This window comes from Poecilia reticulata, chromosome 20, assembly GCF_904066995.2.
Source record: "Poecilia reticulata chromosome 20, P_reticulata-male-v2, whole genome shotgun sequence".
NCBI lineage: Eukaryota > Metazoa > Chordata > Actinopteri > Cyprinodontiformes > Poeciliidae > Poecilia > Poecilia reticulata.
In genome coordinates, this window is record NC_088849.1 from 21,549,884 (window position 1) to 21,567,104 (window position 17,221).

At 35.4% G+C, this 17,221-nt stretch overlaps 1 protein-coding gene across 2 annotated transcripts in view; it reads right to left on the bottom strand.

Annotated features, from left to right (window-relative positions):
• gpr158a (G protein-coupled receptor 158a) overlaps positions 1 to 17,221 on the bottom strand; it is a 72,950-nt gene that overhangs the window by 26,585 nt on the left and 29,144 nt on the right. For both annotated transcript variants that reach the window (XM_008396494.3, XM_008396493.3), the window contains exons 3-5: positions 8,376 to 8,478; positions 3,429 to 3,655; positions 363 to 431 (exon numbers count right to left, since the gene is read on the bottom strand). In XM_008396494.3, coding sequence (XP_008394716.1) covers positions 363 to 431; positions 3,429 to 3,655; positions 8,376 to 8,478 — 399 coding nt within the window. The remainder of the gene's footprint in view (positions 1 to 362; positions 432 to 3,428; positions 3,656 to 8,375; positions 8,479 to 17,221) is intronic.

Consider the following 17,221-nt stretch of genomic DNA (forward strand, 5'->3'; position numbering starts at 1 on the left):
TCAGTCCATCCAGGATTTTATGATTGTTTTGAATTTGTGGTGCTAATTTATAAATATTTCTAAGAAATTTTAGTGCTAATGTACGATGCTAATCGTGACTTTTTATTAGTCAGCGTATCGATCACTTGACGTCAAGTCAGGCTGAGGCAGCAGTTACCTTTAACTTAAATTTGCAGTAAGTCAGAAAAAAAATTTGTGGGGATCTGTCATTTGGAGCCTAGAGGGCCACATAAAAAGCTACGGCGGGCCAGATTTGGCCCTTGGACCTTGACTTTGACACGTATGCTATAGAGTAAACGACTAACTCCAGGTTGTCTTGATTCAAAATAAATGAAAGCAGATGTTAGCGCGGAGCGTCTTACCGGAAAGTAGAGGAGGAGTGCGCCGCAGAGAATGGCCTCCAGCAGGACAAGGCCTGACGCCCTGATGCTCTGCCAAAGCAAAAAGACGTTACAGGCTTTTAATTTATTTCTTTCAGGATGAGTCAAAACAAAATGAAAAGAAAAGTGAAACAACTCTCATCCAGAGCAATGGCATTTATTTGACTTTACATGTTAAAACAAAACATTTTCAGTAAAAACTTATGTTCCCTTTCCAAATCCATAATTTAAAAAACACGTTGCAAAAGTTATCTTTAATTAGTCAAACAGCTGTAGTGTTATTTTAAGTGTTTTTATTATTTTTCTGATTGTTTTTCATTGCCTGTATGGTTGAACTCATGATCTCTGTGTTAAAACTTTCTTTGGTGACTCTAGAAACGTGACATAAATCTTTAATATTCAAACTGTCAATTTAATAAAAACATTTCTTCTTGCCTATATACTCTAATAAGTTATGGTGTGATGTTAAATAAAAGTGGTTTACCAAATGCCTACAGAGTTTAGCTAAAAGATATGAAAGAAAGACTTTCTGCCTCTTTATTATTGGGCATGAAAAAGAATAAAGTAAAAGCTCTTCCTTTAAAGCTTCTTTTATTATTATTTTGATGGAGTCACCGTTTCAGGCACGTCCTGTTCTTCCTTTATGTAATATATTTTTGTAACATTGTGTCCTCTAATTGACAAGATGCTTGAGGGGCTCTCAGAGAGAGGAATACAGCTGTGCCACCAAATTAAAAATACATACAAAAGAAAAGTGAAGCCCGACTTCTCTTCACCACATGAGGGATGTTTATTTTATTTTGAATCAAAATTAAACATACAAAGAGGTTTTAATGTTTTATCAAAATTCTGTAAATAGATTCAACAGTAATTAATAATGTGGATATGGAAGCAGTTTTTAATAATTAAGTTTTGCTGCACTTGAGTTATCATTTTATTTAAATTTGAAGACGATTCCTGTAAAGATAAACAAGATGGTCTGTCCAGTATTAACTGATTTTGATTGTCTAATTAATGTTCGACTGGCTGATTTGAAAGCACCAAACTAAATACTAATACAACACTCTTCAGTGTGGAAGCCGTCATTAAGGAAAGAAAACTCAAAGTCAGTTATTTTCAGTTACACAGATGCTTTCAGAAATTTAACTTTTGTTTGTTCGGGTCATTTTGCATCTTTTATCATTTTGCACAGTTTTGGCCTTTTTGTACTGAACTTTATGAGAAGGATCTTAACTGATGCCAACTTTGAGGATGCAATTTGATAACAGCTAAGCTCAAAAAAGCTAAATGCATTTCAACAAAGTTGCTTTGTCTTAACAAAAAATTAATGAAATGAATAAAAATATCAATATGCCAAGTAGAGTTATTAAATTAAACATCTTAAGAGGTTAATTTAATAATAAATAATAAATATTTGCTCTCATATATACAGTTGTACGCAGACATCTTAAGGCAACAATTAATTTCTCTACTTTTTGCTTCAAAGATGCCGGACTGTTTTGTAATCTGTTGAAGCTTTCGGTAACACTTTATTTGAAGGGGTGTGCATAAGACTGACATGACACTGTCATAAACATGACATAACATCTGTCATGAACATGAACGAGTCTTTATGAATGTTCATGACAGTTGTCATGAAGTGTCATTCAGTAAATAATGTCACTTTTAATGCAAAGTTGCTCTAAAAGTTGCATTAAAAGTCCATTAAAAGTGCCAACTTTGCATGATTTTGTAAATTATGATAATTTAATGCAAAGTTGGCATTTTTAATGGACTTTCAATGCAACTTTTAGAGCAACTTTGCATTAAAAGTGTCATTATTCACCAAATGACAATTCATGACAACTGTCATAAACATTCATAAAGACTCCTTTATGTTCATGACAGATGTTATGTCATGTTTTTGACAGTGTCATGTCAGTCTTATGCACACCCCTTCAAATAAAGTGTTACCAAGTTTTCCATGGTTCTGTACATGAACGTTATGCGTTTACCTACAGTTCACTTACTTTGCTCCAAATTAGTTCTTGGGTTTGTTGACTTGTGATATTTTCTGGTGATTTCTTTTCACACAGAATACAAAACAAATGCGCTAGCCTTGCGCTTGCTGGAGAAACGTCTCGTGGTTTTATACCAAAGACGTAAGAGAAATCCTACAACTGCTGAAATCTGACATTTCTCCATTTTTGTTTACATTTTGTAAAGAAAACAGTTTCGGTCAGTGTCGTCCTCAGAAGTTTTTGTGTTGTTTTCTTGGCGCAGCGCCACCACAGGCAAGGAGGGGAACAGCTTTCTTAATTAATTTGGTTCATTAGGCACAGTGTAATGTGACAGTGAAGCACACCAGCTGAAAATGTAACAAATGTTGCAACTTTGGTCCCAAATCAAACCAAATCTACCAAACTACCAGGTGTAAAAACACCCCTAGTGATTATATTTTGAGTTATGATTTATCAGTGTAAATTTCCTTGATTGGCCAATACTTAAACATGAAGTCGATTTTATCCACTGATCTCATCCACCTCAGCAAAGGTCTAGAAATCAACCTCTGTCCTCTTCTGCAGGTTTGACTGACAGACTGACCCACTGGGTCACGTCTGCATGTTTGTCACCAACTCAGTGACTTTCTTACTGTATTTAGCATCAATACAGACAGAAAAATGGTATCAGCCAAAAATCAGGATCAGCTTTTTAAGGATCAGCAATCGACAAAAAAAAATGCAATCGGTGCAACCCAAATATTAATTAATTTTTTGAATTGTTGACGTTAGCTCTATAAAGAAACTAAAAACAAAGCCTTTAAAAATATTAATAAAGGTAATTTTGAAGGTTTACAGAAAAGTCTAGCTTTTTGAGACAAAATAAAGAAGTGAGGGATGATTCAAGACTTTTGCACACTACTCTAACTTTTGTTTATTCTTTCCTTTGAGCTGATTTAATGCTCTGGTAAGGTAAGGTCAGGTAAGGTAATTTTATTATATAGCACATTTTCAGCAACAAGGCTGGTGCCCTGATGGCCGATGGGGAGGGTAAGCTCATAACGCCTACCTTATTCCTGCGAAAGTGGTATATGAGCACCATGCTGATGAAGACGATCAGCATGCAGAGACACTGGAAGGAGAGCACCGCCAAGCGAAGGGCGCCGTCCTCCAGCACCACGCAGGGAGAGTCGTCTTTATAGAAAGCACAGCCCTGCTGGCAGGGCATGCAGTCGCTGGGGGAGCCTTCATCTTCACCCGGACCGCCAAATCCAGCTTTCCCCGTTCGCCCAGGCTCTGCCGGAGGACGACAACATGGTCAAACTTTGCACACATCAACGAGAAGTGAAGGCAAAAAGTAACAAGAAATAATTTTTCCACATATTGATTTTGTGTCCATGAACTAGAATATTTGCTGCTGAAAAAAAGATATGTTCGCAAGAGAGCAGTTAGGTTAAGTTGCCTTGGGGAAATCTGACGAAAGTTGGGATAAGATGGTAAAAGTAGGAAACTTCCTAAAACTTTAAAGTTGAAGTTTATACCATATGTTTTCTAGCACTGCTACAGTTGAGCGCAGGGACACGGCGAGGGAAGATGGTGAACAAATTTAGAACTTTTTCTCTACAAACAGCTTTAGGTCCCAACCACACTGCTAATACTGAGATTATTTTAATCTGAAAAACTGCAGCAAACAGTGACATCCTTCCATTTCTATCCCAACACTGCAAAAACACAGAATCTTACCAAGTATCTTTGGTCTCGTTTCTAAAATATCTAAGTACACTTGAAATAAGACAAAACTAACTCATCTGCAAAAAATATGAGCTTGTTTAAGTAAATAATTCCTCAATATTGATAATTTAATAGTTTTATTGGCAGATTATTTCATTTAAAACATGGGGAATATGTCTTATTAGAGTTTTCCAGAAAAAACTTTGAATTTTTTTGAGTGTTAATAGTTGAAGGTTTATTAGAAAATACTCAAATGTTGACATCAATATCGGAAATTTTCTAGAAATAATTTTGACATCCGAAAATGTCGAAAATGTGTGACTTTTGAAACTCAGAAAATTTCCAAAAATCGAAAAACTTTTAACATGTTCTCACCCTTCAGAAATCATGACTGAAAGGTTTTAGACAGATGCTTTTCCAATGTCCTTTTGCAGCTAGCTGTGCTGCAGTACTCAGAAAAGTTTGAACAAATTAGGAACGGCATAACTCAATTTCAGTTATTTTTTATGCTTTCCTCTCCTGTCCACTCAGCTAAGGATTTAACATTTTCTATAAAAAGTCATCTAAAGTTTCTATAATGTTTTCCCATAAAGTTTCACCTTACTTACATTGTTTTTTTGTTTCCATTTCAAGAAATGCAAGCAGAGGGAACAGTTTTTATTATTATTTACTGACATTCTTGCTGGCTTGTAGTAGAGTGAAGCATGGCTGAATAAATACGATTATCCTTCTTTGACCTGAACAGGTATCATTGACAATGTGTCAACACAGGAGAAACCGATCAATATGTGTGAACATGGACAGTCAACATCCACTTGTGCTGAGCTCATGTAAAAACAGCTACCTTGTAAAAAAAAACAAAAAACTTAACTTTGTAAGGGCTAGGTCACTGTAAGATAACAGAAAAATAACAGCTTAATGTTATTTAATAAAAAATGAAACAATTACACAGGAAGTGATCAAATTCTCTGTTATTTAAAACAGAAAAGCAAAAATTCACCTTACTGCGGCTAAAATAAAGAAGATATCTCAGATACAATAATTATTTCTATGTAGGTATATTATAGTTTTGTTGTCTGAAGTGCTGAGGCCCTCCCTAATTAACTCCCCTATAAGCCAGGTAATATTTAGTGACTCGAATGGAGCCACAAAGATGTTGTTTTATTAACTTTGGGCTTGAAAAGGGGAAGAGTTATGTTTTCCAGGCACATGGTACCATTTTATAGCACAATCAACCAACTATGTTACCTTCAGTTGTTATGCAACAAGGTTTTATTTTAACAATATTATAGATGTGAAGTTTGTCAAAATCTGTTTATTTATTCTTTGAATTCATTTTGTTTAGTGAAGAAGTTGCTTCTCCAGATATTTATTGGTGTATTATGTTCTGTTACCCTGCTTTTGGCAGTTGGTGGTTACTATAGCAACCAGCAACTGACAGCTCCTCCCCCTTTTTTTCTGTTGCCGTAGGTAACTGTGGTATGTATTGTGTTTTCTTTACAGGTGTTATATTTTAACATATATTTTATACAAATGTAATCATATACAGTGTTTCATGAGTAATTTTGCTATGTTTGTAAACATTTTTAACTGTCATCATAATTGGTGTTGTCCATTTTAGCTATGTTTAATTTTACAAATGTTAACTGGTGCTAACTGCTCATTGGCAGATATTGTTTTGTAGTTTGTTTAGGGTTATTTATTGTATTTTATTTAATGTCTTGTAGCAGAAGCTGCTGGACTGATGTTACCCACCAACTTGATTTCCTCTTTTGTAAGAATAAATACAGTGAATCTGAATTTGTCTGTTCTGAAATCAACCATACTGAGACGAACATAGAAGGGTTACAAATATATGGCCAAAACGAAATTTGACTTCAATATTTGACGCTTTCTTATCAAAGAAAAAAGTGAAATCCTAGAACCGCTAAAATTTGACACTACTCCATTTTTGTTTATTTCTTGAAGAAGGAAGTAGTGTTCATGTCTTCTTCAAAGGTTTTCATGTGGTTTCCTTCAGTGGTTCTTAGTGTGGTGCCTCCAGAGGCGAGGAGGGGAACAGGTCTTTCAGTTAGCTTAAATTGTTTGACACAGCGGAGTGTGAAAGTGAACCGCAGCAGCTGAAAATGCAATTTTGGTCCCAAATTGAACAAAGTCTACTCAAAAACCACAGGAAGGAACCTTAACGGTAATGAGCATTGTAAAGACTAAAAATATGCGCTTTTCAAGTCAACCTCAACCTAAAACTACTCAAAAACTATCAGTGAGACTGAATATGAGGTTAAATAAATGGATTGAAAAAAAGTTCTAAAAATAAGAAACTTGGACAGAACAAATACTTTGATTACAACAGCAAACGCTCAGGAAAACAAAACAAACTGTACAAAAATAAACGGGTAAAAAGGGAACTATTTATTGGTTTGTATAGAAACCCCTCGAGAGACGCCCATATGGCTGCATAGATAACAGATTTCAGACTTATGGAGCTTTGATGGGGGCTTTACAGGAAGAAGCTATTGTCTTTGAGATTTGAAGGGATTTTGCCTTTAAAAAGAACTGTCCTATTTTTTTTTTCAAAGCCCATCACCAATTGCTTCAAAGGGACTAATCATCTCCATAGCAATGAGTCACACGTATTTTCATTGGTTTGGTGCTACTATGGTCAGAAGAAGCATGGATAGAATAACTTTATATACATAGGAGTAGAATGGCTTCTACTGCAAAAGAATGTTACGGATGTTTTTTTATGGCTTTCCAAGCCACACTTTGCTATTACTGTTATCATTTCCAATCTATTGTAGTGGAAAAAGTTCAAGAAGACACAAAAAACTAGAGCAAAAATAAGCACATTTCCAGGTGTGAAACAAGAACATTCAAGTTAACTATGAGCTCAAACATATTTTGCAAAGACTAAGCGAACAATATGGTAAAAAAAAAAAAGAAAAAAAAAGGAGGAGACCAGAGGGAGCTTGAGTGGGATGAAGCAGGACGGAAAGATGACTAAAATGAAAGCTTGGTAGGGAAATTGAAAGAGGGCAGGTGGAAACCACTGGGGGTCTGTGTTTGCAAAAAGCCTCCTTTTTAATTAACTTGCAGCAGACAGAATAAACTGCAGATAGAAACTATCATTAAAAAGATATTTCCCATCTCGAACTGGATTAGCCTCCCAAGGTGGCGAGGCTGCGTCCATTTCCAGACCGAGAAGATAAACGTTCATCATAAACTTTAATGAAGGGGAAAATGGACTTACTGTTCAATCTTCGGCCATATTTTTGGTTAAAAACTGCTTGCAAGGGAATGTCATAAACAGACATAACTTATAGCATCTGTGTACAACCCAGAAGGCATCAGCAACATCAGATTTTTGCTGAACTACAGAAATGACAATCATTTTTGTTCAATTAAATTACACATTTTAGTCTGTTATTTGTTATTTTACTTAATTTTACTTATTTGGTTTGAGTAAGAAGGTCAATGACTCGAGACAATGAAGTCTCATGAAATGAACAAGGAAAAACAATATTTAAGAGGAGAGCAAGTGATGGATAATCTTTTTAAATCTTCACCTGACCAATACCTTACAGTCTGTATAAAGTCGCACCAAATTGAACTGAAACAAAAATGCAAATAATGTTGAGGTAATAAAAAGCAGAGGTGGATAGAGTACCCAGAAATTTTACTCAAGTAAAAGTAAAAAGTAGCGCCCAAGAAATTACTCAAGAGTAAAAAAGTATTTGGTAAAAAGTCTTCTCAACTACTGAGAAACTGATGAAAACATCAAATATTTAACATATAAAAATTATATCATCAGGCGGACCAAAATATAAAGTTATGTGGAAATAATTCATAGCGGAATTATAAAATAACAAAATACGGAAAAATAAACATTTTTCAAAATAAAATGTATTAAATTTTAACAAAAACTGCAGGTGTGTGTCTGTCTGGTGAATTTTTGGTTAAAACGTGTTTGTTTTTCATTCATTGAAGTTAGTCAGAGCATCCAGAAATTCTACTCAAGAGTAGCGATACTTCATCATAAAACTACTCAAGTAAAAGTAAAAAGTCCAACATAGTTAAAATACTAATAAAAGTATTTTTTAAAAACTTTACTCCAATAAATGTAATTATTTACTGCCCAACTCTGTGTTTAAGTAGTGGCACGCGCATTGTACCGCTGAGTACACGTGCAACTGTGCTGAATTACAAACATTTGAAGCTGCCATTCAAATCAAACACATGAACAATGTTAACATGCCGAAATCAGCATAGATTTGTTATAACTTACTTGTGAAGCCATTGACTGCCACTCTGTTGGGGTGGTAGAATCCCTTTTTCCACTGGCACTGGTATTTATCCAGGACAAACCCGTGACCACGCAGCGGCAGACACTATGAACAGAAGAGCACATGCACCGTGCATCAACTACAACAAAATCATTAAAAATAAATGTAGCACAATTAGGGATGCATTTGAGTGTTCTCCTATATCAAAAGAAAAAAACCCGTATATTTTTAATAATATGCTGAATTAAAATCACAAAAACCTAACATAATTTTGTGTCAAATATAATTAAATATCAATCTTGCTTATTGCCATTATGCTAAAATTATTTTTGCGTCATCTCCTCTGCTTTTCTGTCACATCATCCTCACCTTCGTAGCAAATAAGTAATTTCTGGTTCAGAAGTTGACGTTGCTCCGCCTTTCAAATTTTAAAGTGAAACTTAAGTAGCTTATCGGGTGTTTATATTTCAAACTAGAACCGCATAAAGTACATTTTCAATCTCACAACGGACTCTGTATGGACTCTTCCCCGTTTCGGTTCAGCCGCCATCTTTGATCCTGAATCAACGCCTGGATGACCAGCGTCGCCCTCTGCTGGATGGCGGCCAAACTACAACCCTAAATGGAAGTCAGTTAATCGATTGAAACTAATTTTAATTTAATAAAACATGATTGGAGACGTAATCATTTTACACTCTTCTAAATTTTTTATATTAAATTAGTAAAATACTCTTCATTCAATTAAGAACAAACAGAAGAAAAACTTTCAAGTATTTGAGAAGTTCAGGCTTTTGTGCCTAATTAATTACAACAAATATGACTTTTCTGGGGTGTCTAGCGCAGGGGTGCCACATAGGGGGGGAAAGTTATGACAATTCTAAGGGCCCCTTAGCCCCTTAGTGACAGGGGGCCCTCCACAATTTATTTATTTTTGTTCATAGAAATAAAGTTAAAAATGGGGGCCATGTCAATTACAAATTAATTATATTGTGTTTTTGAAGATTGTTTTTAGCAGTAAAAATTTAATGTTGCCACTCCCAGACCAAAAAACACACATCCATATTTTCCCTGAACCTCCCTGGATCTGCGTTAAATGGTTCGTTCCTCCTTGGAGCGCTTGGTGGTGATCAGCAGCAGTCAGTAGAAGACAAGAAAACTCTGTAACTGTTACTATGCTGCTAAGAAAAATTATAAAGTCAGGTTTTCAAAAAAAATAGAAAAATAGAGAGAAAGAGAAAGAGAGAGAGAGAGAGAGAGAGTAGACTGTGAGATTATCAACCATTTAGCATAGTTAGCTTAGCTACAGGCTACTGTTTGCCTCCTTTTAACTAGCATTTAATCAATTAAGGAAAAGAAATTACCAAGACTTTCATATATTTAACTTGTCCTTGTACCTTTTACCACACTTAACAACAGAAGAGTCAGTCAGCAGCAGCTTAACCCACGTCCCTCCTGACCCGTCCTCTCCTCTCCTAAGTGAAATTTCCCACATACTTGTTAAAACAGTCATTATGTTATGACAGTTTGGTATGAGAGATAATCTGTGAAAAATCTATTTCCTCTGCCTACTCCCAGTGTTCTCTAGAAACAACCAGTCAGTGGCAGGAGAGTTTTAGTGCTGTCAATCACAATCTCATGGTGCTGCTCATCCTCCCTCCCCATTGCTCTGTGCTATGCTGCAGCTAGCATAGCCTGTTGTAAATGCACAGTCTAGTTAGCATAGCTACCAATGACAGCAGATAAACATTTTACCTGTAATGATAAGTTGTTTCTCCACCATTAGCACATTTAGCAGTGAGTGAATGAGGTTGATTGACAGCACCAAGACCCTCCTCCTGGTTCTGATTGGTTGTTTCGATCAGAACGTTGCATTACTTTAGCTAGTAATAATAATTCAGGAAGGAGGTGGAGGAGATTGATTGTTTTCACAGATTATCTGTCTCATAACAAACTGCTACGGTGACAACTTTAACAAATATGGAGAAAACATTTTTTATTAAAGTTATACTGCAGCTTGAATAAAATCCAACTACATAGTATTTTTTGAGAAGTCTGGATTGCTTTATGTGTAGTTGCACGTTGCTTTTGACTGTTGCTCGTGGGGAGAGACATTTCAGTAATCTAAAACTAACAGAAAATATTTAAACAACTAACTTGCATACTGTATGTGGACTGTTGGATGTAAAATTCATGAGCAGAAAATATTGTGCTAGTATCAGTATTGAACCAAAGAAAGCAAGTTGCAAGCCTTTAAAATTGTGATGTTTTTGATGGATCAAATGGACTCAAAAAATTGTAACAGCAGCTCCACATGGGCCCAATCAAATATTTTGTCGGAGGGCCCAAGATTCCTGGCGGCATCCCTGGTCTAGCATGTGAAAGAATTGATCTATACGTTTCTGATTATCCTTTTTTACAAATAATTTTGAAGATAAAGGAGTAAATAAAATGGCATAATCCCTAAGAAACGATGCAGGACTTAAAATAGCTCTAGTACTTCCACCGACACTTGACGCACCGCGAAGTGTTTGTGACCTGACTGAGAGAGACTCTCCAGAGGTGTGTAAACGCAGCAGTGGACCAAGCTCTGGAGGTCTGCTGCTATTTCTGACAGTTCGTCAAGCTCCTTGGTGGTTTCGGAAAACCTTTTTCATTCTGCAGAGCTCTCTAACGGAGCCATGAGAGGCCTGCCGAGACTCAAAGACCCAAAGTAATTATCTGGTCGGTATTTAATGAACAAGTTCTATAAATGAACTCCACTGAAGTTCTTCATGAGGCTTAAACTGTTAATAATGCCTTCACATTATGTGAACACTATATTTTAAACATAATCTTCAGTTATCCCTGATTTTTTCATGTTTAGCTTCCTGGTTCGTAAACTTTCTTCCATCACTAGTTTTTCAGTTTTCTCTCGTATCTGACTGTTTTCATGGAATGTTTGTTTGGCCTGTTATGCTTCCTTGAACAGGTTAAGGTAGGTGGTCTATACAAAACATGTTCAGTATACGTTTTGAATAAAATAATTATTAGAAAATGAGATTTTAGTCATTTTGAGCTGACGTTGTTTTAAGCTGTTTACACAGGCAGGAGAAAATGGCTGCAAACAGATGCACAATTATACTATGATAATACATCTTTGAAAAGCAGAAGTGGAGCCTCCTGCACAACCAACAAGAATGTAGCAAGTGGTCTCTGAATGGTAAGTCAACTTGGCTGGATGGATGAACAGTTGGATGAACGATTGCTTGGTTGGTTGGTTGGTTGGTTGGTTGGTTGGTTGGTTGGTTGGTTGGACGGACGGCTGGCTCAATTCTTATTCTAACCACTAATATCAACAATCTGTTCTTCTGATTCTCTTATTTCTCTGTCAAAGAACCAGGCTAATATCTGTTCAGACTTTAACTGGACCATTTAGAGTAAATTATTTAGAAAGTATCCTGGGTTTCTAATCTCTTGAAGCTTCAGATTAGATTTTTTTAGTTTGTTGGTGTAAACTGGAAGAAGTTATCCACCAGTGACACCAAGCTTCGATCTCTGAAATCAAACCAAGTCCCGGAGTGGCTTAATGAAGTGCGATGGCTGCACATCCTGTGGGTATCAGAGCTAAAGAATGTACCTGTAAAATATTTGAAATCTTTCCTTCTTATTTAGTCTGCAGCCCTGCAGATCCCTTCATTAAAATCCTCCAGGTTGAAGCTGCAGTGCAACATCAGTCAGGAACCTGGTTTTATCTCCGATTGCCCTGCGGCCGTCTCCTCGGGACAGCTGGTGCTCGCCGCAGCAGCCGGCTGCCATTGTTAATATGCCCACCTCATGGAGACATGAGAGGAAATGACCAGAGACAGGTGTATTTGTGTGTGTGTTTGCATATTTTCAGCGTGTGTGACAGGACAGCCAGGAATAGCTCTGGCCGTTTGTCCCAGTCCAGAGACAGATGAAAGGTTGTGGAGTTTGGCGAACGGGGAAGCAGCCCACCGCCCGGCCACCTGCCATCAGTCACATGTGATCTCAGCCGTGAACCACAGATATTTCAACAGGTCATCAAATACACTGCAAAAACACAACATATTACCCAAGTATTTTTAATCAAGTTTCCAGTGCAAATACCTTAGTACATTTAAAATAAGACTAACTTACAAGTAACTTTTCAGCAAGATAAAGGAGCTCGTTTTCACTAAATTATTCCTTAATATTGATGGAAAAGTTCTTGTTCTTTTGGCAGATAAATTAACTTATAATATAGGGAAAATATCTCATAAGTTAAATAATCTGGCAATGAAACTAGTACTTTTTACTTGATGTTAAGGCATTATATACTTAAGACAAATCGGTATTTCTTGCTGAAAAGTTACTTGTAAGTTAGTTTTGTCTTATTTTAAGTGTACTAAGATATTTGCAATAGAAACTAGACCAAAATTAATTTAGTATGCATGCAGTGCTTGTCTCGTAGTAAACAATAATCTTTAACAGTTTCTCATATTTGAAGTTTTATTAATGCCAGCATTTCTTTCCTAATTTTAAGGAATTACTTGCTGAAAACTAGCTCCCATATTTTGTTTAAAGGTTACTTATAAATTAGTTTCGTCTTATTTTCTCTAGCAAACTAGATAAAAAATACTTGGTAAGATTTTGTGTTTTTGCAGTGTAACTTGTGATGAAAACGACTTGTTTTCTGTTTTTATATAGACATGATTTAATATTTTTGCCTGTCACAAATTGAATTAAACAGCGAAAGGATCATCTTTTCTCTTCCAGCTTCAACTTAGAGTAAAGTGGCTTCACACTGTGTGCCACCAAGGAAACTCTGATATATTCAATGAATTACTTTAATGTTCAGTTAAAAATGGCAATAAATACATTTTAATATTTCATATGAGATGTTAACTAATACATAAGCTGAGGTGGGTAGAGTACCGCAAAATTATACTGAAGTAAGAGTAGAAATACTTCAACATATTTTTACTCAAGTTACAATAAAAAGTAGTCGTCCAATAAATTCCTCAAGGAAGAATAAGATAGTATTTGGTAAAAATTTTACTGAAGTACTGAGTAACTGATCAAATTATCAATCAATTAATATTTAAAAATGACATAATCAGACAGAACAAAATATAAAACTAAGTGGAAATTTTGTTGGGGTTTTTTTCAGCAAATGGGCTTTTTATTCGAGTCTCCAGTTAATGATTGATAGAAAATTAGTTGACAACTTAGTTTTTTATATATATATATAATTACATTGTGCTACAATTATTTTCTTCCATTTTAATCTTCATAAATTTACATTGTTACATTTGCATATTTAATACATGTCTGTATGTCTGTAAACAAAAAAAATACTTTTAGCACAATGTAATATTTGTAAGAATTAACAAATACATCAAAAGTCTTGAAACTACAGACCATATAAAATTAAACCCCATGCTCCGCTGTGTGCAGGAATGATGCTACTCTACATTAGCAGGAGTTAATCATGTTGCTGTTTTCACAACAAGCTGAAGGCAAAAATGCATCAAATCACTGAGAAATAACGAGGTGTGCAGTAAACGGTTACAGGATCTTCAGCTGCTGTTCCTGATAAGGCGACTATCCGTCAGCTGCTGACGGCTTTTCTAATGATAAAAACAAATCAGTGTCTGTTACAGAGCTGACATCTTCATTACCTGCAGAGATAAGCGAATACGACCCATCTCATTAACTCTGTGTGGCAGTCACGTGTCTGAGAAACTCCCACAGATTGTTGCAGGTTGTGCGGTTGCACCCCAGGTCCCCCCTGCGGCTCCGCTCATAGCGGTTAGCATCCCGGCTGTGACAGCTGTCAATCAGACACACCGTGACAAGCTAATTGCCATCGGGACGCCTGCATGGCCACCGGTGAGGACCTTTTTACCGACGCACACCACGGTGTCAGACCAGCAAGCGAGAGCTCAGAACAGAAACATGCAAAACACTCAAAGCCCCACATTAGCATGAGGTTTAATAACCGAATTTAGATCGTAGTCGGCCTGTCACCATCACAAATCACACAAATGTGTGATTTTTAATCAATTTAAAACCATTTTTGATCAACTTAGACTTGATTTAAATTGCAAAAATGTATTGATAATAATTGGAGATGGTATAATTCTGACCGTCAGAGTCGTAATTATGAGAGTCAAAGTCATTATAATGAGATTCTTCCTTACAGAAAAGGTGTGAATTTCTACCTCAAAATTTACTTAAAAGTCACAATTATGACTTTTAAGTTCATAATTATGACGTAAGCTCAAAATTACAACTTTTAAGTTCAAAATTAAAACTTTTAAGTTCAAAATTACAACTTTAAAGCTCATAATTATGACTTTAAAAGTTGCCGCTGGGCTTTTTTCTTCCATGGCAGAGATGGGCTTCCATACTCTTCAGCTGAAGTGCTTTAGGAATACTTTGACTTGAGTTGAGGCGACATTAATGCATGATGGTGTTTTAAGCTCAGCATGCTGACTGGGAATCTTATCAAGCTTCTGCAGACGTGAGTAAACATCACGACGTCACATAACATTAAAAGAGAGAAAGATGGCCGCCCGCATTCAGCACGACACCAGCTGAGCTGCAACTCTGCAGCACAAATTCACCTGCAAGTCATAAAATGGCAGATTTTTATTCTCACCTCCTCTGGATCTTGTTTCTATCAATCAAAGCAATAATAAAAAATGCTGCTTCTAGTTTAATAGACCTTGATATTTTAAAAAGAGTTAAAATGCTGAAGGTTTACAGTTAGAAAACACAAGAAATATTTCCTGTTTTTTTTAAAGGTTTTATTGGCAATAGTGGCTGTTATAGAACAGAGGAAAATACACTTTATTTTGCATCATGCTATATTTTCAGTTTTATTTGTTGGCCCACTTTAATATTTTTAATAGAAGAATGCATTAAAATATTCACAGCTTTTAAATATTGAGGGTTAGGGTTAATACTAAAGACTGTAAAATTGTAATAGCTTGACTCAAACTTTACTTTTATTCATGCAAAGTAAAGAGAACTGAGTCATTACACAAACACATTAATGCATGAAAAAATGTATATCTGATGTTTTTGCTGAGTTGAAAGAAATGTTTAAAAAAACACTAATAATGATTAAAAATTATTAATGTTTATTAAACATTAATATTTAATAAACATTAATAATGTTTATTAACATTATTTTGATCATTAATAATGTTCAAAAAACATTATTAATGTTTATTAGACAATGTTTAAAAACATTAGTTTTTAAAACATTATTCAAAATTTTTTTTTAAACATTAATGTTTAAACATTTATTAAGTAATGTTTAAAAAACAAAAAATGTTTTTTTAAACATTATTATTGTTTAAAAAAATTAGCGTTTTTAAAACTGGAAATTACTAATTTGACATATTTTTATTAAGTTTTTCTAATGTTAAATAATTAATGTATCAATGTCATAATTTTAGGCTTTAAAATTTTATCAAAAACATTCAAATCTTTTGCCACTTACATTAAAATATCACTTTAATTACTCATCTTACGTCCGAACCTCCTGCACTTTAACGTCCACATGTATCAAACACGGCTCTCCTCTTCGCCTTCGGATGAAATAAATCAGGAGAATTAAATTTAAAAACAACTCAAAGTGTTGCACTAATTGCTGCTGAGGCCAGGGGTCTTCTACCTGACCAGGAAGCCAGAAACTTGCTTATAATTCTGCCTGCTAATTAGAGCCCTCTGAATCCTCTTCCTCTCCCTTTGAAACAAGCCCACGCTCTTCCGGTCCAGCACAGCGCCTAATCAAGCTCTAATAGGACTCGGCAGATATTTGTAATGACCCTACAGAGAGCAACATGAAGCCTGCGGAAAGCTTATCATCAAGTAATTACAGACTGAACTATAGAATACGTGAACAGGAAGGCAGAAGGAGGGAAAAGAGCCAGCCATCCTGTACCTACAGTAACGCTGCCAGGTAGGCTGCAAATTACCAAGTCAGCACAAGATGTTCACCCCCGCATGAGGGAAATGGAGACAGACGTAGCGTCAAATGAAGGAGGAGTAAATGAAGAGGCAGTGGAGAGTCTGCTAGCATGAACATACAAGCCTGTGGTTCTCATCAAAGAAAAGCACCAAACTTTTATTTTATTTGTTGCATAACAATAAGCAGAAATATCTCTTTTAGGGTTAGAAGTTGAAGTGTAAAACCCACTTTTGTTCCCTCAACTTCCAAAAAAAATATTTAACTAACTCCCCAAAACACCAGTTAGAGCTGCTTTGAATCATAAGAAATGAAACATTGAACAACGTATTTAATGTGTAAACATGATTAAATCAATTGTGTTTTTATGACATAAAGCACTTTGAACTGACTGTTCCTGAAATGATATACAAATAAACTTACCGTGAGTGACTGATTTATTTAAAAACATGTAGTAAATGAAACGTTTTATTTCTAAAACTAAGAAAATTGAAATAAAATGTATTTAAATGTTCTTAGTTTTAAAACAAAATGAATCTAACTTTCAATAAATGAAAACAAAACTAAATGTTATATAAAAGAGCTAGCTAAGTGAGAACTTTCCATATGTATGGATAATAATAAAAAAGATACATGGCACACTGAAAGGGGACCTGTCATACTACATTCACATTTTGCATAGTTTTGTGCTTCCATTTGGGTTTATACAGCTTCTAAAAACAACACCAATAAATTAATTATTTTTTGGTGTCTGGAAAATGAGCCATCCCAAAAACCTCCCGATTATTGAGTCACACAGAGCAGAGAAGATATAGCAGGAAGCAAAGTCAACATCATAAATCCAATGGCAATCATACTTTATCGACCATCTGCAAATATTATACATTA